The 25,960-nt window shown below is 40.3% G+C and overlaps 1 protein-coding gene across 2 annotated transcripts in view; it reads right to left on the bottom strand.

Moving 5' to 3' along the window:
• Positions 1-301: 301 nt before the first annotated feature.
• The window catches only part of LOC109885481 (kinesin-like protein KIF3C), a 41,669-nt gene continuing 16,010 nt past the window's right edge, over positions 302-25,960 (bottom strand). The window contains exons 2-8 of one of the 2 annotated variants that reach the window (XM_031836703.1): positions 19,878-19,979; positions 9,197-9,319; positions 8,567-8,685; positions 4,280-4,396; positions 3,744-3,843; positions 1,874-2,031; positions 302-1,453 (exon numbers count right to left, since the gene is read on the bottom strand). In XM_031836703.1, coding sequence (XP_031692563.1) covers positions 1,366-1,453; positions 1,874-2,031; positions 3,744-3,843; positions 4,280-4,396; positions 8,567-8,685; positions 9,197-9,319; positions 19,878-19,979 — 807 coding nt within the window. In that variant the 3' untranslated portion in view covers positions 302-1,365. The remainder of the gene's footprint in view (positions 1,454-1,873; positions 2,032-3,743; positions 3,844-4,279; positions 4,397-8,566; positions 8,686-9,196; positions 9,320-19,877; positions 19,980-25,960) is intronic. The other variant, XM_031836702.1, reaches the window with a different exon arrangement.

Here is a 25,960-nt window from a genome sequence, read left to right as displayed (position 1 = left end):
GGAGCTGCAGTTCTGAGGTAGAGACACTGACTATTCATAGTATGTTATAGAATTCTAGTGAAGTAACCCTTATGGACCTCACTATCTGTCACATTGAATTCTAGTGAAGTAACCCTTATGGACCTCACTATCTGCCACATTGAATTCTAGTGAAGTATCCCTTATGGACCTCACTATCTGCCACATTGAATTCTAGTGAAGTAACCCTTATGGACCTCACTATCTGCCACATTGAATTCTAGTGAAGTAACCCTTATGGACCTCACTATCTGGCACATTGAATTCTAGTGAATTAACCCTTATGGACCTCACTATCTGGCACATTGAATTCTAGTGTAGTAACCCTTATGGACCTCACATTGAATTCTAGTGTAGTAACCCTTATGGACCTCACTATCTGCCACATTGAAGAACTCCGGGTTCAGTGAATTATCACTTCTACCTCTAATCATCAATCATAGGATTCATTCATGCTCCTTAGATGCCAGGTTAGGGTTAAACACAAATTTACTGTTATGTTCTATGGACCCCCTGAAGTAGCCTTGGCCATCCCATGTATATAACTCTAGTTCTGCCACTGAGGCAGAGGGTACGTCTAGCCGACGCGGGCGGTTGAGCAGACAGGCAGAGGGTACGACATCTAGTCCTCAGAAGAACTACAGTGAGTATGATAAGCTCTTCGATCCAACGACAAAGGAGATACTAGGCATTGTTTGACTCACCTGTTTCTGTCTTCCTGTTCTTTGCCCCAAAGGAAGGGGACCTATTCTCGGGCAGCAAGTTGAGAGCAAGGGGTGAATCTGCGGACTCATCGCTCTCTCTCTCTCTCTCTCTCTCTCTATTTTGTTTTGTTCATTAACACAGGCTGTCGGAGGAGCCGACACGCCGGACACAGAGTGACCCACCAGTTACCTGATAGGCCTTTCAGTTGAACCTTTCCCCCTAACCTCTTAAATAACTACCTTGTTTTGAGCACCACAAATCAGTTTCCTGCTGTCTTCATTTATTTTGAGTTTCACTTCTGACTCCCCTGGGCTGCCAAAATGCACAGACAGACAGACAGACAGGCAGAGCTCCTGCAGGAATGAGGAGAGAGAGATGGATGGTTTCTCCTTCATTCTCCCAGGGTAGTCTGGGTAGTGGAGTCCTTGAGGCAGTAGATCTGTTTCTGTCAATCAGGTTTTGGCTTCTCCCATGGCAGTGATCAACCAATCATGAGGCAGCATAGGCAAAGACTGTTGAGTGGTTTCCCACTCCTGAGAGCTGATTGGTCAAGAGAGGAAAGGGGAGGAGTTAGCAGGCTGCTGTAAAGAGTACACCAGAGAAAGAGAGAGAGAGTAGAGGTAGGTAGGGAGAGGCCGGTATTCACTGGGCAGTACTGGGCGTGGCAGTAGAATGGGTTGCCAGGGAAACCGTGGAGGAGGAGGAAGTGATGGCTCGTGGGGCCTGACACCTGGAACAGGAAGATATGACATCACACACAGGGACAGAATATGGCATCACACAGGGACAGGATATGGCATCACACAGGGACAGGATATGGAATCACACAGGGACAGGATATGACATATAGCAGAGACGCAGGTGAAGAGGTGAGAATAGACAGCCAATAGCAGAACATGCCAGACAGCAGACTGTGTGAGGCATCATAGTATCTGTGATCATTCTGAAGTAGTCAAATGTCTTCTTCATCACTGGTGGATCCCTCCTGATGACCTGGACATGACTCCAACAGGGTCATCAGGAGGGATCAGCCAATGAAGTCCCACCCAGTTGACTACATTAAAATGGTGGAAGCCCTCAATGACGCTGGCCATGCTAATATTGCCTGTGGCCACTAGAGGCATCTATCATTCTCTATGGTGTGTCTCACCAGGAGCGTGACTTGCGGACGCGTGTGGCTCTCTCCCTGTAGGGAGCGTTGTCTGTGGGAGAGGGGCTACAGTTAGGCCGCACCTCTGCGGGCCAGTGGTCCAATGAGACTGTGGTGGGAGGACTCATGTCCAGCTCCAAGAACAGGATGTTCTCAGCCTACACACATACACAACACACGAGGAAACAGAGCGGTCAGGTAATTTTTGCTGTACAGTAGCAGGTTTTAGCACGGCTAACAAGGGTCAGGGTCGGTATACCTGCTAATCTCCTTCCCAGACACTTCAGCGCACATTTTGCTAAGAGCGTGGTGGACCAATGCGCTGAAATGGGCCTTCATTAGCCAATGCAGAAGATGAGAAAAAACTCACATCGGCTTAATCTACCAACCAATCATCTCCTACAAAACACCTCGCAGTAGGTCACTTCCATAGAATTGTATGGTCACGCCCACACTGTACATCAGATTCAGTACTTTACCATTATCACGTCACATTGTGCGATGTTACCAAATTAAAATCTTCATATCAACCTGGCTAGATTGTTTCAGTTCTGTTTGCAAGGATACATCAGCCAACGTCAAGGCTGCGTCAACTACAGCCGTGTTTGGATCTACATCCAAGATTATTATCCGTTATTTTGCCACAGCATGTAAACATTCCACAAAAATGGTATTATACTCAGTGTCAGCCGTGTTTCTATTGGTCAGTCACCTGGATCGGCTCGTAACACAACCACACTACACGATAAAGGCAGATCTGACCGAACTAATAGTTAAATCAGCAGACTCATTGAACGAGGAGCCAAGACATAGTTAAATCAGCAGCCTCATTGAACGAGGAGCCAAGACATAGTTAAATCAGCAGACTCACTGGACGAGGAGCCAAGACATAGTTAAATCAGCAGACTCATTGAACGAGGAGCCAAGACATAGTTAAATCAGCAGCCTCATTGAACGAGGAGCCAAGACATAGTTAAATCAGCAGACTCACTGGACGAGGAGCCAAGACATAGTTAAATCAGCAGACTCATTGAACGAGGAGCCAAGACATAGTTAAATCAGCAGACTCCCTGGACGAGGAGCCAAGACATAGTTAAATCAGCAGACTCACTGGATGAGGAGCCAAGACATAGTTAAATCAGCAGACTCACTGGACGAGGAGCCAAGACATAGTTAAATCAGCAGCCTCATTGAACGAGGAGCCAAGACATAGTTCAATCAGCAGACTCACTGGACGAGGAGCCAAGACATAGTTAAATCAGCAGACTCACTGGACGAGGAGCCAAGACATAGTTAAATCAGCAGACTCACTGGACGAGGAGCCAAGACATAGTTAAATCAGTAGACTCACTGGACCAGGAGCCAAGACATAGTTAAATCAACAGACTCACTGGACCAGGAGCCAAGACATAGTTAAATCAGCAGACTCACTGGACCAGGAGCCAAGACATAGTTAAATCAGCAGACTCACTGGACGAGGAGCCAAGACATAGTTAAATCAGCAGACTCACTGGACGAGGAGCCAAGACATAGTTAAATCAGCAGACTCACTGGACGAGGAGCCAAGACATAGTTAAATCAGCAGACTCACTGGACGAGGAGCCAAGACATAGTTAAATCAGTAGACTCACTGGACCAGGAGCCAAGACAAAGTTAAATCAGCAGACTCACTGGACCAGGAGCCAAGACATAGTTAAATCAGCAGACTCACTGGACCAGGAGCCAAGACATCCCACAATCGTTTACGACCTAAGAATTTGCCCTCGACGTGTAAATTTGGTTTGGGACAACTTTGAATGGTTGATATCCCAGGTGTATATGTGCTGACTACTGACCATTTTCATTCACTCCATCACACACTCTCTCCTACCCGGTATCTGGAGTGGGCGCCCATCGCTAAGGCAACCCGTGCGTACTGGCTGATTGGTCGTTTGTATCCGACTGCCGAGGCTAGCCTCTTCTTCATCTGACTGAACCGACGGAGAGAATTGAAAATAGAAAATATAATTGAACATACCACATATTATATTACAGAAGTATTCTAACAATTCAAAAGGTCCCAGATGGACACTCACGCATACACTCACGTATACTGTCAGCCTGTCTACTGTCAGCCTGTCTACTGTCAGCCTGTCTACAGTCAGCCTGTCTACTGTCAGCCTGTTTACTGTCAGCCTGTCTACAGTTAGCCTGTCTACTGTCAGCCTGTTTACTGTCAGCCTGTCTACAGTTAGCCTGTCTACTGTCAGCCTGTCTACTGTCAGCCTGTCTACTGTGAGCCTGTGTACGTGGCCCAGACTGACAAATATTTGTTTATAGTCAAACCCATGGCTGTTCAATCACACAGACAGACAGACACATGAACACACACACGCAGACACTCGATACAGATACACACACCCTGACCTCTCGGAGGGGGTGAGGAGTTGGAACTTCCACTGCTCCTCCTCAGGGTCAAGGGTCAGTCTGTTCATGATCTTATTCTTCTCCTCAGGAGGAATGAAGTTCTCTATGATCAGATACCTACACACACACACATTAATATACACACACATATACACATGAATATACACACACATGAATATACACACACACACACACACACACACACACATGAATATACACACACACATCAATATACACACACACACATCAATATACACACACACACATTAATATACACACACACACATTAATATACACACACACACATTAATATACACACACACACATTAATATACACACACACACCTCACACACATTAATATACACACACACACACACATTAATATACACACACACACACACCTCACACACACACACACACACACACACACTAATATACACACACACACCTCACACACACACACACACACATTAATATACACACACACACACATTAATATACACACACACACCTCACACACACACACATTAATATATACACACACACACACACTAATATACACACACACACATTAATATACACACACACATTAATATACACACACCACACTAATATACGCACACACACACCTCACACACACACACACACACATTAATATACACACACACACACATTAATATACACACACATACCTCACACACACACACACACTAATATATACACACACACACCTCACACAAACACACACATATTAATATACACACACACATCACACACACACACACTAATATACACACACACACCTCACACACACATTAATATACACACACACACCTCACACACACACACACACACACATTCATACACACACACACACACACACACATTAATATACACACACACACACACACACACACACACACACACACACATACACACACACATGAATATACACATACAAACACCTCACACACACACACATTAATATACACACACACACACACACACTAATATACACACACACACATTAATATACACACACACACACCTCACACACACACACACACACTAATATACACACACACACCTCACACACACACACATTAATATATACACACACACACACTAATATACACACACACACATTAATATACACACACACACACCTCACACACAAACACACACTAATATACACACACACACACCTCACACACACACGCACATTAATATACAAACACACACACACACCTCACACACACACACACACACACATTAATATACACACACACACACCTCACACACACATTAATATACACACACACACCTCACACACACACACAAATATTAATATACACACACACACACACATTAATATACACACACACACACCTCACACACACACACACACACACTAATACACACACACACCTCACACACACACACACACATTCATACACACACACACACACCTCACACACACATTAATATACACACACACACACACATGAATATACACACACACACCACACACAAACACACACACACACACACACACACACACGAATATACACACACGTGACACACACACATACACACTAATATACACACACACACACACATTAACATCCACACACACACACCTCACACACACACACACCTCACACACATTAATATATACACACACACACACATTAATATACACACACACGTCACACACACACACACATTAATATACACACACACACACACACCTCACACACACTAATATACACACACACACACCTCACACACACACACACATTAATATACACACACACACACACATTAATATACACACACACACACACATTAATATATACACACACACATATTAATATATACACACACACACACACACATATTAATATATACACACACACACACACACACACCACACACACACACACACACACACACATTAATATACACACACACACACACACACACACACTAATATACACACACACACACACACACATTAATATACACACCCACACACCTCACACATACACACTAATATACACACACACACACATTAACATACACACACACACACCTCACACACACACAATTATATATACACACACACAAACTAATATACACACACACACATTAATACACACACACACCTCACACACACACACACACTAATATACACACACACACACCTCACACACACATTAATATACACACACACACACCTCACACACACACACACACATGAATATACACACACACACACACACACACACATTAATATACACACACACACACCTCACACACACATTAATATACACACACACACCTCACACACACACACGAATATACACACACGAATATACACACACACACACACATTAATATACACACACACACTAATATACACACACACACCTCACACACACACATTAATATACACACCCACACACCTCACACACACACATTAATATACACACACACACACACACACTAATATACACACACACACACACACACTAATATACACACACACACACCTCACACACACATTAATATACACACACACACCACACACACACACACACACACACACATGAATATACACACACACACACACACATTAATATACACACACACACCTCACACACTAATATACACACACCCACCTCACACACACACATTAATATACACACCCACACACCTCACACACACATTAATATACACACACACACCTCACACACACACACGCGAATATACACACACACACACACACACACACACACATTAATATACACACACACACACATTAATATACACACCCACACACCTCACACACACATTAATATACACACACACACACTAATATACACACACACACACACACATTGATATACACACACACACACCTCACACACACACACATTAATATACACACACACACCTCCCACACACATGAATATACACACACACACACCTCACACACACACACACATGAATATACACACACACACACACATTAATATACACACACACACACATATTAATACACACACACACACACACACACACACACACACACATGAATATACACACACACACACCTCACACACACACACATTAATATATACACACACACATTAATATACACACACACCGCACACACACACGTACACACATTAATATACACACACACACACCTCACACACACATTAATATACACACACACACACACACATTAATATACACTCACACACACATTAATATACACACACACACACTAATATACACACACACACATTAATATACACACACACACACACCTCACACACACACACACATTAATATACACACACACATATTAATACACACACACACACACACACACACACTCACACACACACACACATTAATATATACACACACACATTAATATACACACACCGCACACACACACGCACACACATTAATATACACACACACACACACCTCACACACACATTAATATACACACACACACATTAATATACACACACCACACGCACACACACACATTAATATACACACACACACACACACACACATTAATATACACACACACACACCTCACACACACACACACACTAATATACACACATACACCTCAGACACACACACACACACACCTCACACACACACACACTAATATACACACACACACACACATTAATATACACACACCACACGCACACACACACATTAATATACACACACACACACACACACACACACACACACATTACTATACACACACACATTAATATACACACACACACACACATTAATATACACACACACACCTCACACACACACACACTAATATACACACACACACACATTAATATACACACACACACACCTCACACACACACACACACACATTAATATACACACACACACACACACACACCTCACACACACATTAATATACACACACACACACATTAATATACACACACACACACACACATTAATACACACACACACACCTCACACACACTAATATACACACACACACACTTCACACACATTTATATATACACACACACACAAATACACACACACCCCGGAAAGAGAATATATACTTTTGAACAATAGCTGACTGTAATCACATCATATATGTGTGCTTGTGTTTGTGTGTGGGGGTGTGTGCGTGCGTGTTTGTGTGTGTGTGTGTGTATGTGTGCACGTGCGTGTGTGTGTGTTTTTGTGTGCGCGTGTGTTGGACTTACTTGAACTTGAGTTCTCTGGTGAGTTGGTTCTGCGTCTGCTCCAGCTCCTGTCGACTCCTGACGTGCTCATCATTAACATCCTGGATCTCAGCCTTCACACACTGCAGCTTAGCATAGAGCTACAACACAGTAGAACAGACACACTGCAGCTTAGCATAGAGCTACAACACAGTAGAACAGACACACTGCAGCTTAGCATAGAGCTACAACACAGTAGAACAGACACACTGCAGCTTAGCATAGAGCTACAACACAGCAGAACAGACACACTGCATCTTAGCATAGAGCTACAACACAACGGAACAGACACACTTCATCTTAGCATAGAGCTACAACAGATAGAACAGACACGCTGCAGCTGAGCATAGAGCTACAACACAGCAGAACAGACACACTGCATCTTAGCATAGAGCTACAACAGATAGAACAGACACGCTGCAGCTTAGCATAGAGCTACAACAGACGGAACAGACACGCTGCAGCTTAGCATAGAGCTGCAACAGACAGAGCAGACACACTTCAGTGTTGCTTAGAGCTACAGCAGATAGATAGAGCTACAACAGATAACTTTTTTTGTCACTTCAACAATAATACAAACAATGAGAAACAATACAGTGTTTTAAGTCTCACCTTCTTGAGCTTCTTGGTCTTGGCCTCCACCTCCTGTTGCAGGGAGGAGAATGTCTCTCTGAGTTCTAGAGTCTCTTCATCCTGAACCATCACCTGCTGCAGAATCTCCCTCTCTCTACGACTCTACAATACAAACACAACTTTATTAACATCTCCCTCTCTCTACGACTCTATAATACAAACACAACTTTATTAACATCTCCCTCTCTCTACGACTCTATAATACAAACACAACTTTATTAACATCTCCCTCTCTCTACGACTCTATAATACAAACACAACTTTATTAACATCTCCCTCTCTCTACAACACAAACACAACTTTATTAACATCTCCCTCTCTCTACAACACAACTTTATTAACATCTCCCTCTCTCTACAACACAAATACAACTTTATTAACATCTCCCTCTCTACGACTCTACAATACAAACACAACTTTGTTAACATCTCCCTCTCTCTACAATACAAACACAACTTTATTAACATCTCCCTCTCTCTACAACACAAACACAACTTTATTAACATCTCCCTCTCTCTACAACACAACTTTATTAACATCTCCCTCTCTCTACAACACAAACACAACTTTATTAACATCTCCCTCTCTCTACAACACAAACACAACTTTATTAACATCTCCCTCTCTACGTCTCTGCAACACAAACACAACTTTATTAACATCTCCCTCTCTCTATAATACAAACACAACTTTATTAACATCTCCCTCTCTCTACAATACAACACAACTTTATTAACATCTCCCTCTCTCTATAATACAAACGCAACTTTATTAACATCTCCCTCTCTCTACAACACAAACACAACTTTATTAACATCTCCCTCTCTCTACAACACAACCACAACTTTATTAACATCTCCCTCTCTCTACGACTCTCAATACAAACACAACTTTATTAACATCTCCCTCTCTCTCTACAATACAAACACAACTTTATTAACATCTCCCTCTCTACGACTCTACAATACAAACACAACTTTATTAACATCTCCCTCTCTCTACAACACAAACACAACTTTATTAACATCTCCCTCTCTACGACTCTACAACACAAACACAACTTTATTAACATCTCTCCCTCTCTCTACAACACAACTTTATTAACATCTCCCTCTCTCTACAACACAAATACAACTTTATTAACATCTCCCTCTCTCTACAACACAAACGCAACTTTATTAACATCTCCCTCTCTCTACGACTCTACAATACAAACACAACTTTATTAACATCTCCCCCTCTCTACAACACAAACACAACTTTGTTAACATCTCCCTCTCTCTACGACTCTCAATACAAACACAACTTTATTAACATCTCCCTCTCTATACAATACAAACACAACTTTATTAACATCTCCCTCTCTCTACAATACAAACACAACTTTATTAACATCTCCCTCTCTACGACTCTACAATACAAACACAACTTTATTAACATCTCCCTCTCTCTACAACACAAACACAACTTTATTAACATCTCCCTCTCTACGACTCTACAACACAAACACAACTTTATTAACATCTCCCTCTCTCTACAACACAAACACAACTTTATTAACATCTCCCTCTCTCTACAATACAAACACAACTTTATTAACATCTCCCTCTCTCTACAATACAAACACAACTTTATTAACATCTCCCTCTCTCTACAATACAAACACAACTTTATTAACATCTCCCTCTCTCTACAACACAAACACAACTTTATTAACATCTCCCTCTCTACGACTCTACAACACAAACAACTTTATTAACATCTCCCTCTCTCTACAACACAAACACAACTTTATTAACATCTCCCTCTCTCTACAACACAACTTTATTAACATCTCCCTCTCTCTACAACACAAACACAACTTTATTAACATCTCCCTCTCTCTACAATACAAACACAACTTTATTAACATCTCCCTCTCTCTACAATACAAACACAACTTTATTAACATCTCCCTCTCTCTACAACACAAACACAACTTTATTAACATATCCCTCTCTCTACAACACAAACACAACTTTATTAACATCTCCCTCTCTCTACAACACAAACACAACTTTATTAACATCTCCCTCTCTACGACTCTACAACACAAACAACTTTATTAACATCTCCCTCTCTCTACAACACAAACACAACTTTATTAACATCTCCCTCTCTCTACAACACAAACACAACTTTATTAACATCTCCCTCTCTCTACAACACAAACACAACTTTATTAACATCTCCCTCTCTCTACAACACAAACACAACTTTATTAACATCTCCCTCTCTACGACTCTACAACACAAACACAACTTTATTAACATCTCCCTCTCTCTATAATACAAACACAACTTTATTAACATCTCCCTCTCTATGACTCTACAACGCAAACACAACTTTATTAACATCTCCCTCTCTCTACAATACAAACACAATATTAACATCTCCCTCTCTCAAAAACACAAACAACTTTATTAACATCTCCCTCTCTCAAAAACACAAACACAACTTTATTAACATCTCCCTCTCTCAAAAACACAAACACAACTTTATTAACATCTCCCTCTCTCAAAAACTCAAACTCAACTTTATTAACATCTCCCTCTCTCAAAAACACAAACACAACTTTATTAACATCTCCCTCTCTCAAAAACACAAACACAACTTTATTAACATCTCCCTCTCTCTACAATACAAACACAACTTTATTAACATCTCCCTCTCTCTACAACACAAACACAACTTTATTAACATCTCCCTCTCTCTACAACACAAACACAAGTTTATCAACATCTCCCTCTCTCTACAACACAAACACAACTTTATCAACATCTCCCTCTCTCTACAACACAAACACAACTTTATTAACATCTCCCTCTCTCTACAACACAAACACAACTTTATTAACATCTCCCTCTCTCTACAACACAAACACAACTTTATTAACATCTCCCTCTCTCTACAACACAAACAACTTTATTAACATCTCCCTCTCTACGACTCTACAACACAAACACAACTTTATTAACATCTCTCCCTCTCTCTACAACACAGCTTTATTAACATCTCCCTCTCTCTACAACACAAATACAACTTTATTAACATCTCCCTCTCTCTACAACACAAACGCAACTTTATTAACATCTCCCTCTCTCTACGACTCTACAATACAAACACAACTTTATTAACATCTCCCTCTCTCTACAACACAAACACAACTTTATTAACATCTCCCTCTCTCTACGACTCTCAATACAAACACAACTTTATTAACATCTCCCTCTCTCTACAATACAAAACACAACTTTATTAACATCTCCCTCTCTCTACAATACAAACACAACTTTATTAACATCTTCCTCTCTACGACTCTACAATACAAACACAACTTTATTAACATCTCCCTCTCTCTACAACACAAACACAACTTTATTAACATCTCCCTCTCTACGACTCTACAACACAAACACAACTTTATTAACATCTCCCTCTCTCTACAACACAAACACAACTTTATTAACATCTCCCTCTCTCTACAATACAAACACAACTTTATTAACATCTCCCTCTCTACGACTCTACAACACAAACACAACTTTATTAACATCTCCCTCTCTCTATAATAAAAACACAACTTTATTAACATCTCCCTCTCTATGACTCTACAACGCAAACACAACTTTATTAACATCTCCCTCTCTCTACAACACAACTTTATTAACATCTCCCTCTCTCTACAACACAAACACAACTTTATTAACATCTCCCTCTCTACGACTCTACAACACAAACACAACTTTATTAATATCTCCCTCTCTCTACAATACAAACACAACTTTATTAACATCTCCCTCTCTCTACAACACAAACACAACTTTATTAACATCTCCCTCTCTCAAAAACACAAACAACTTTATTAACATCTCCCTCTCTCAAAAACACAAACACAACTTTATTAACATCTCCCTCTCTCAAAAACACAAACACAACTTTATTAACATCTCCCTCTCTCGACAACACAAACACAAGTTTATCAACATCTCCCTCTGTCTACAACACAAACACAAGTTTATCAACATCTCCCTCTCTCTACAACACAAACACAACTTTATTAACATCTCCCTCTCTCTACAACACAAACACAACTTTATCAACATCTCCCTCTCTCTACAACACAAACACAACTTTATTACATCTCCCTCTCTCTACAACACAAACACAACTTTATTAACATCTCCCTCTCTCTACAACACAAACACAACTTTATTAACATCTCCCTCTCTCTACAACACAAACAACTTTATTAACATCTCCCTCTCTACGACTCTACAACACAAACACAACTTTATTAACATCTCTCCCTCTCTACAACACAAATACAACTTTATTAACATCTCCCTCTCTCTACAACACAAACGCAACTTTATTAACATCTCCCTCTCTCTACGACTCTACAATACAAACACAACTTTATTAACATCTCCCTCTCTCTACAACACAAACACAACTTTATTAACATCTCCCTCTCTCAAAAACACAAACACAACTTTATTAACATCTCCCTCTCTCAAAAACACAAACACAACTTTATTAACATCTCCCTCTCTCTACAATACAAACACAACTTTATTAACATCTCCCTCTCTCTACAACACAAACACAACTTTATTACATCTCCCTCTCTCAAAAACACAAACACAACTTATTAACATCTCCCTCTCTCAAAAACACAAACACAACTTTATTAACATCTCCCTCTCTCTACAACACAAACACAAGTTTATCAACATCTCCCTCTCTCTACAACACAAACACAAGTTTATCAACATCTCCCTCTCTCTACAACACAAACACAACTTTATTAACATCTCCCTCTCTCTACAACACAAACACAACTTTATCAACATCTCCCTCTCTCTACAACACAAACACAACTTTATTAACATCTCCCTCTCTCTACAACACAAACACAACTTTATTAACATCTCCCTCTCTCTACAACACAAACACAACTTTATTAACATCTCCCTCTCTCTACAACACAAACAACTTTATTAACATCTCCCTCTCTACGACTCTACAACACAAACACAACTTATTAACATCTCTCCCTCTCTACAACACAACTTATTAACATCTCCCTCTCTCTACAACACAAATACAACTTTATTAACATCTCCCTCTCTCTACAACACAAACGCGACTTTATTAACATCTCCCTCTCTCTACGGCTCTACAATACAAACACAACTTTATTAACATCTCCCTCTCTCTACAACACAAACACAACTTTATTAACATCTCCCTCTCTCTACGACTCTCAATACAAACACAACTTTATTAACATCTCCCTCTCTCTACAATACAAACACAACTTTATTAACATCTCCCTCTCTCTACAATACAAACACAACTTTATTAACATCTTCCTCTCTACGACTCTACAATACAAACACAACTTTATTAACATCTCCCTCTCTCTACAACACAAACACAACTTTATTAACATCTCCCTCTCTACGACTCTACAACACAAACAACTTTATTAACATCTCCCTCTCTCTACAACACAAACACAACTTTATTAACATCTCCCTCTCTCTACAACACAACTTTATTAACATCTCCCTCTCTCTACAACACAAACACAACTTTATTAACATCTCCCTCTCTCTACAATACAAACACAACTTTATTAACATCTCCCTCTCTCTACAATACAAACACAACTTTATTAACATCTCCCTCTCTCTACAACACAAACACAACTTTATTAACATCTCCCTCCCTCTCTCTACAACACAAACACAACTTTATTAACATCTCCCTCTCTCTACAATACAAACACAACTTTATTAACATCTCCCTCTCTCTACAATACAAACACAACTTTATTAACATCTTCCTCTCTACGACTCTACAATACAAACACAACTTTATTAACATCTCCCTCTCTCTACAACACAAACACAACTTTATTAACATCTCCCTCTCTACGACTCTACAACACAAACACAACTTTATTAACATCTCCCTCTCTCTACAACACAAACACAACTTTATTAACATCTCCCTCTCTCTACAATACAAACACAACTTTATTAACATCTCCCTCTCTACAACACAAACACAACTTTATTAACATCTCCCTCTCTCTATAATACAAACACAACTTTATTAACATCTCCCTCTCTATGACTCTACAACGCAAACACAACTTTATTAACATCTCCCTCTCTCTACAACACAACTTTATTAACATCTCCCTCTCTCTACAACACAAACACAACTTTATTAACATCTCCCTCTCTACGACTCTACAACACAAACACAACTTTATTAACATCTCCCTTTCTCAAAAACACAAACACAACTTTATTAACATCTCCCTCTCTCAAAAACACAAACACAACTTTATTAACATCTCCCTCTCTCTACAATACAAACACAACTTTATTAACATCTCCCTCTCTCTACAACACAAACACAACTTTATTAACATCTCCCTCTCTACGACTCTACAATACAAACAACTTTATTAACATCTCCCTCTCTCTACAACACAAACACAACTTTATTAACATCTCCGTCTCTCTACAACACAAACACAACTTTATTAATATCTCCCTCTCTCTACAACACAAACACAACTTTATCAACATCTCCCTCTCTCTACAACACAAACACAACTTTATTAACATCTCCCTCTCTCTACAACACAAACACAACTTTATTAACATCTCCCTCTCTCTACAATACAAACACAACTTTATTAACATCTCCCTCTCTCTACAACACAAACACAGGTTTATCAACATCTCCCTCTCTCTACAACACAAACACAACTTTATCAACATCTCCCTCTCTCTACAACACAAACACAACTTTATTAACATCTCCCTCTCTCTACAACACAAACACAACTTTATTAACATCTCCCTCTCTCTACAATACAAACACAACTTTATTAACATCTCCCTCTCTCTACAATACAAACACAACTTTATTAACATCTCCCTCTCTCTACAACACAAACACAAGTTTATTAACATCTCCATCTCTCTACAACACAAACACAACTTTATTAACATCTCCCTCTCTACGACTCTACAACACAAACACAACTTTATTAACATCTCCCTCTCTCTACAACACAAACACAACTTTATTAACATCTCCCTCTCTACGACTCTACAACACAAACACAACTTTATTAACATCTCCCTCTCTCTACAATACAAACACAACTTTATTAACATCTCCCTCTCTACAACACAAACACAACTTTATTAACATCTCCCTCTCTCTATAATACAAACACAACTTTATTAACATCTCCCTCTCTATGACTCTACAACGCAAACACAACTTTATTAACATCTCCCTCTCTCTACAACACAACTTTATTAACATCTCCCTCTCTCTACAACACAAACACAACTTTATTAACATCTCCCTCTCTACGACTCTACAACACAAACACAACTTTATTAACATCTCCCTCTCTCTACAACACAACTTTATTAATATCTCCCTCTCTCTACAATACAAACACAACTTTATTAACATCTCCCTCTCTCAAAAACACAAACACAACTTTATTAACATCTCCCTCTCTCTACAATACAAATACAACTTTATTAACATCTCCCTCTCTCTACAACACAAACACAACTTTATTAACATCTCCCTCTCTCTACAAATACAAACACAACTTTATTAACATCTCCCTCTCTCTACAACACAAACACAAGTTTATTAACATCTCCCTCTCTCTACAACACAAACACAACTTTATTAACATCTCCCTCTCTCTACAACACAAACACAACTTTATTAACATCTCCCTCTCTCTACAACACACCTTTATTAACATCTCCCTCTCTCTACAACACAAACACAACTTTATTAACATCTCCCTCTCTCTACAACACAAATACAACTTTATTAACATCTCCCTCTCTCTACAATACAAACACAACTTTATTAACATCTCCCTCTCTCTACAATACAAACACAACTTATTAACATCTCCCTCTCTCTACAACACAACTTTATTAACATCTCCCTCTCTCTACAACACAAACACAACTTTATTAACATCTCCCTCTCTCTACAACACAAACACAACTTTATTAATATCTCCCTCTCTCTACAACACAAACAACTTTATTAACATCTCCCTCTCTCTACAATACAAACACAACTTTATTAACATCTCCCTCTCTCTACAACACAACTTTATTAACATCTCCCTCTCTCTACAACACAAACACAACTTTATTAACATCTCCCTCTCTCTACAACACAAACACAACTTTATTAATATCTCCCTCTCTCTACAACACAAACACAACTTTATTAACATCTCCCTCTCTCTACAACACAAACACAACTTTATTAACATCTCCCTCTCTCTACAATACAAACACAACTTTATTAACATCTCCCTCTCTCTACAACACAAACACAAGTTTATTAACATCTCCCTCTCTCTACAACACAAACACAACTTTATTAACATCTCCCTCTCTCTACAACACAAACACAACTTTATTAACATCTCCCTCTCTCTACAACACAACTTTATTAACATCTCCCTCTCTCTACAACACAAACACAACTTTATTAACATCTCCCTCTCTCTACAACACAAATACAACTTTATTAACATCTCCCTCTCTCTACAATACAACTTTATTAACATCTCCCTCTCTCTACAACACAACTTTATTAACATCTCCCTCTCTCTACAACACAAACACAACTTTATTAACATCTCCCTCTCTCTACAACACAAACACAACTTTATTAATATCTCCCTCTCTCTACAACACAAACAACTTTATTAACATCTCCCTCTCTCTACAATACAAACACAACTTTATTAACATCTCCCTCTCTCTACGACTATAATACAAACACAACTTTATTAACATCTCCCTCTCTCTACGACTCTATAATATAAACACAACTTTATTAACATCTCCCTCTCTCTACAACACAACTTTATTGACATCTCGTCTCTACGACTCTATAATACAAACACAACTTTATTAGTTTATTAGAAGTTAAACACCTTCCTTTTTCTGCGACTCTACAAAATAAACAACTTTAACAACATCCCTTTCTCTCTACAACACAAACACAATTTTATTAACACCTCTGTAACGATCGTTGTTGGAAGGATGGTCGGACCAAGATGCAGCGTGGGGTAGGTTAATCATTTTTATTGATGATAACCGGCACAAAACAAGAAAGAGTAACAAACGAAACGTCCAGCTTTGTAGGGCTAAATAGCAACAATACAAAATCAAGATCCCACAAACAACAGGTGGGAAACGCTGCCTAAATATGATCCCCAATCAGAGACGACGATAGGCAGCTACCTCTGATTGGGAACCATACCAGACCAACATAGAAAATAAAAAAAACAGTCTACCCACCCTAGTCACACCCTGACCTAACCAAAATAGAGAAATAAAAGGTTCTCTAAGGTCAGGGCGTGACACTACCCCACCAAAGGTCCGGACTCCGGCTGCAAAACCTGACTCTGTGGGGGAGGGTCCGGGTGGGCATCTAGCCTCGGTGGCGCCTCGGATCGTCACCGGGGACTCCGGATCGTGGATTGTCGCCGGAGGAACCGGACCGTGGATCGCCCCCTGGGACTCTGGACCGTAGATCGTCGATGGAGATATAACACAACATGTACCAGAGAGGGAACACTCCCTATATAACACAACATGTACCAGAGAGGGAACACTCCCTGTATAACACAACATGTACTAGAGAGGGAACACTCCCTGTATAACACAACATGTCCCAGAGAGGGAACACTCCCTATATAACACAACATGTCCCAGAGAGGGAACACTCCCTATATAACACAACATGTACCACAGAGGGAACATTCCCTATATAGCACAACATGTACCAGAGAGGGAACACTCCCTATATAACATGTCCCAGAGAGGGAACACTCCCTATATAACACAACATGTACCACAGAGGGAACACTCCCTATATAACACAACATGTACCAGAGAGGGAACACTCCCTATATAACACAACATGTACCAGAGAGGGAACACTCCCTATATAGCACAACATGTACCAGAGAGGGAACACTCCCTATATAACATGTCCCAGAGAGGGAACACTCCCTATATAACACCACAAGTCCCAGAGAGGGAACACTCCCTATATAACACAACATGTCCCAGAGAGGGAACACTCCCTATATAACACAACATGTACCAGAGAGGGAACACTCCCTATATAGCACAACATGTACCAGAGAGGGAACACTCTCTATATAACATGTACCAGAGAGGGAACACTCCCTATATAGCATGTACTAGAGGGAACACTCCCTATATAACACAACATTCGTAGTGACAGAACCATCAGTAGAGGTGAAAATGCGATGGAAACCATTTAACTTGTAAGTTATTGCTACTAGGTCATCACAGCATTTTATTCACAACAAGTCAATATGATGGAAACATCTTTGGTGTGAAAATGCTCATATTGTTTATATGCAGATTTTAAAATATTTGCATGAAAATCTGTCGCCATTTGGATGGAAAACTAGCTAATCAGATGAAAACAGTACGGTTGTGTTGATGTTCAATAAAATCGTTGTCTTTACTATCATGTCCATAGGAGGTACCTGCTCAGAGATCTCCTGTCTGCGTGTCTCCAGGGTCTTCTGCTGTTCGCTGGTGTGATCCATGATGTTCCTCCCTCCAACCAGCAGCTTGCTCTCCATCGCCTAGCAACCACAACACACACACGCACACACACACACACACACACACACACACACATCGTCAGCCTGCAACACACACACACCGTCAGCCTCCAACAAACACACACTGTTGTAGTTCAGCCCTGACTATGACATACTGACCCCTAAATACTACATACTGACCCCTACATTCTACATACTGACCCCTACATACTACATACTGACACCTACTGACCCCTAGATTCAACATACTGACCCCTACATTCTACATACTGACCCAATACTTCATACTGATCCTTACATCCTATATACTGACCCAAACATACTAGATTACGATCGCTACATTCTACATACTGACCCTTACATTCTACATACTGACCCCTACATACTACATACTGACCCCTACATTCAACATACTGACCCCTACATTCTATATACCGACCCCTACATTCTACATACTGACCACATACTTCATACTGATCCTTACATCCTGTATACTGACCCATACATACTAGATTACGATCGCTACATTCAACATACTGACCCTTACATTCAACATACTGACCCCTACATTCTATATAATGACCCCCTACATTCTACATACTGACCACTATATTCTACATAATGACCCCTACATTCTACATAATGACCCATACATTCTACATACTGACCCCAACATTCTACATACTGACCTCTACATTCTACATACTGACCTCTACATTATACACACTGACCCCTACATTCTACACAATGACCCATACATTCTACATACTGACCCCAACATTCTACATACTGACCTCTACATTCTATATACTGACCCCTACATACTACATTATGACCCCTTCATTCTACATAATGACCCCTACATACTACATACTGACCCCTACATACTACATAATGACCACTACATACTACATACTGACCCCTACATACTACATACTGACCCCAACATACTACATACTGACCCCTATATACTGACCCCTACATACTGACCCCAACATACTACATACTGACCCCAACATTCTACATACTGACCTCTACATTATATATACTGACCCCTACATACTACATTATGACCCCTTCATTCTACATAATGACCCCTACATACTACATACTGACCCCTACATACTACATAATGACCCCTACATACTACATACTGACCCCTATATACTGACCCCTACATACTACATACTGACCCCTACATACTACAAAATGAACCCTACATACTGACCCCTATATACTGACCCTTACATACTACATACTGACCCCTACATACTACATAATGACCCCTATATACTACATACTGACCCCTACATACTACATAATGACCCCTATATTCTACATAATGACCCCTACATACTACATACTGACTCCTACATTCTAGATAAGGACCCCTACATTCTACATACTGACCCCCTACATACTACATACTGACCCCAACATTCTACATACTGACCCCTACATTCTATATACTGACCACTACATACTGACCCCTACATTCTGACCCCTACATACTGACCCCTATATTCTACATACTGACCCCTACATTCTACATACTGACCCCTACATTCTGACCCCTACATACTGACCCCTACATACTGAACCCTACATTCTGACCCCTACATACTGAACCCTACATTCTTACCCCTACACACTGACCCCTACATTCTATTTACTGACCCCTACTGACCCCTACATTCTACATAATGACCCCTACATTCTACATACTGACCCCTACATTCTGACCCCTACATACTGACCCCTACATACTGAACCCTACATTCTGACCCCTACAATCTGACCCCTAAATTCTACATACTGACCCCTACATACTGAACCCTACATTCTGACCCCTACACACTGACCCCTACATTCTATTTACTGACCCCTACATACTGACCCCTATATACAACATACTACATACTGACCCCTACAATCTATATACTGACCCCTACATACTACATACTAACCCTTACATTCTACATACTGACTCCAACATACTGAACCCTACATTCTACATACTGACCCCTACATTCTACACACGGACCCCTACATACTACATACTGACCCCTACATTCTACATACTGACCCATAAATTCTACATACTGACCCCTACATTCTACACACTGACCCCTACATTCTAAACACTGACCCATATATTCTACATACTGACCCCAACATTCTACATACTGACCTCTACATTCTATACACTGACCCCTACATACTACATTATGACCACTTCATTCTACATAATGACCCCTACATACTACATACTGACCCCTACATACTACATAATGACCCCTACATACTACATACTGACCCCTATATACTGACCCCTACATACTACATACTGACCCCTACATACTACAAAATGAACCCTACATACTGACCCCTATATACTGACCCTTACATACTACATACTGACCCCTACATACTACATAATGACCCCTATATAATACATACTGACCCCTACATACTACATAATGACCCCTAGATTCTACATAATGACCCCTACATACTACATACTGACTCCTACATTCTAGATAATGACCCCTACATTCTACATACTGACCCCCTACATACTACATACTGACCCCAACATTCTACATACTGACCCCTACATTCTATATACTGACCAATACATACTGACCACTACATACTGATCCCTACATACTGACCCCTAAATTCTACATACTGACCCCTACATTCTGACCCCTACATACTGAGCCCTACATTCTACATACTGAGCCCTACATTCTACATACTGACCCCTACATTCTGACCCCTACATTATGACCCCTTCATTCTACATAATGACCCCTACATACTACATACTGACCCCTACATACTACATAATGACCACTACATACTACATACTGACCCCTATATACTGACCCTTACATACTACATACTGACCCCTACATACTACATAATGACCCCTATATACTACATACTGACCCCTACATACTACATAATGACCCCTATATTCTACATAATGACCCCTACATACTACATACTGACTCCTACATTCTAGATAAGGACCCCTACATTCTACATACTGACCCCCTACATACTACATACTGACCCCAACATTCTACATACTGACCCCTACATTCTATATACTGACCACTACATACTGACCCCTACATTCTGACCCCTACATACTGACCCCTATATTCTACATACTGACCCCTACATTCTACATACTGACCCCTACATTCTGACCCCTACATACTGACCCCTACATACTGAACCCTACATTCTGACCCCTACATACTGAACCCTACATTCTTACCCCTACACACTGACCCCTACATTCTATTTACTGACCCCTACTGACCCCTACATTCTACATAATGACCCCTACATTCTACATACTGACCCCTACATTCTGACCCCTACATACTGACCCCTACATACTGAACCCTACATTCTGACCCCTAAATTCTACATACTGACCCCTACATACTGAACCCTACATTCTGACCCCTACACACTGACCCCTACATTCTATTTACTGACCCCTACATACTGACCCCTATATACAACATACTACATACTGACCCCTACAATCTATATACTGACCCCTACATACTACATACTAACCCTTACATTCTACATACTGACTCCAACATACTGAACCCTACATTCTACATACTGACCCCTACATTCTACACACGGACCCCTACATACTACATACTGACCCCTACATTCTACATACTGACCCATAAATTCTACATACTGACCCCTACATTCTACACACTGACCCCTACATTCTAAACACTGACCCATATATTCTACATACTGACCCCAACATTCTACATACTGACCTCTACATTCTATACACTGACCCCTACATACTACATTATGACCACTTCATTCTACATAATGACCCCTACATACTACATACTGACCCCTACATACTACATAATGACCCCTACATACTACATACTGACCCCTATATACTGACCCCTACATACTACATACTGACCCCTACATACTACAAAATGAACCCTACATACTGACCCCTATATACTGACCCTTACATACTACATACTGACCCCTACATACTACATAATGACCCCTATATAATACATACTGACCCCTACATACTACATAATGACCCCTAGATTCTACATAATGACCCCTACATACTACATACTGACTCCTACATTCTAGATAATGACCCCTACATTCTACATACTGACCCCCTACATACTACATACTGACCCCAACATTCTACATACTGACCCCTACATTCTATATACTGACCAATACATACTGACCACTACATACTGATCCCTACATACTGACCCCTAAATTCTACATACTGACCCCTACATTCTGACCCCTACATACTGAGCCCTACATTCTACATACTGAGCCCTACATTCTACATACTGACCCCTACATTCTGACCCCTACATTATGACCCCTTCATTCTACATAATGACCCCTACATACTACATACTGACCCCTACATACTACATAATGACCACTACATACTACATACTGACCCCTACATACTACATACTGACCCCAACATACTACATACTGACCCCTATATACTGACCCCTACATACTGACCCCAACATACTACATACTGACCCCAACATTCTACATACTGACCTCTACATTATATATACTGACCCCTACATACTACATTATGACCCCTTCATTCTACATAATGACCCCTACATACTACATACTGACCCCTACATACTACATAATGACCCCTACATACTACATACTGACCCCTATATACTGACCCCTACATACTACATACTGACCCCTACATACTACAAAATGAACCCTACATACTGACCCCTATATACTGACCCTTACATACTACATACTGACCCCTACATACTACATAATGACCCCTATATACTACATACTGACCCCTACATACTACATAATGACCCCTATATTCTACATAATGACCCCTACATACTACATACTGACTCCTACATTCTAGATAAGGACCCCTACATTCTACATACTGACCCCCTACATACTACATACTGACCCCAACATTCTACATACTGACCCCTACATTCTATATACTGACCACTACATACTGACCCCTACATTCTGACCCCTACATACTGACCCCTATATTCTACATACTGACCCCTACATTCTACATACTGACCCCTACATTCTGACCCCTACATACTGACCCCTACATACTGAACCCTACATTCTGACCCCTACATACTGAACCCTACATTCTTACCCCTACACACTGACCCCTACATTCTATTTACTGACCCCTACTGACCCCTACATTCTACATAATGACCCCTACATTCTACATACTGACCCCTACATTCTGACCCCTACATACTGACCCCTACATACTGAACCCTACATTCTGACCCCTACAATCTGACCCCTAAATTCTACATACTGACCCCTACATACTGAACCCTACATTCTGACCCCTACACACTGACCCCTACATTCTATTTACTGACCCCTACATACTGACCCCTATATACAACATACTACATACTGACCCCTACAATCTATATACTGACCCCTACATACTACATACTAACCCTTACATTCTACATACTGACTCCAACATACTGAACCCTACATTCTACATACTGACCCCTACATTCTACACACGGACCCCTACATACTACATACTGACCCCTACATTCTACATACTGACCCATAAATTCTACATACTGACCCCTACATTCTACACACTGACCCCTACATTCTACACACTGACCCATATATTCTACATACTGACCCCAACATTCTACATACTGACCTCTACATTCTATACACTGACCCCTACATACTACATTATGACCACTTCATTCTACATAATGACCCCTACATACTACATACTGACCCCTACATACTACATAATGACCCCTACATACTACATACTGACCCCTATATACTGACCCCTACATACTACATACTGACCCCTACATACTACAAAATGAACCCTACATACTGACCCCTATATACTGACCCTTACA

This window comes from Oncorhynchus kisutch, linkage group LG12 (assembly GCF_002021735.2).
Source record: "Oncorhynchus kisutch isolate 150728-3 linkage group LG12, Okis_V2, whole genome shotgun sequence".
Classification (NCBI taxonomy): domain Eukaryota; kingdom Metazoa; phylum Chordata; class Actinopteri; order Salmoniformes; family Salmonidae; genus Oncorhynchus; species Oncorhynchus kisutch.
The sequence above is the reverse complement of the archived record's forward strand: the minus strand, read 5'-3'. Positions and strand labels throughout refer to the sequence as shown.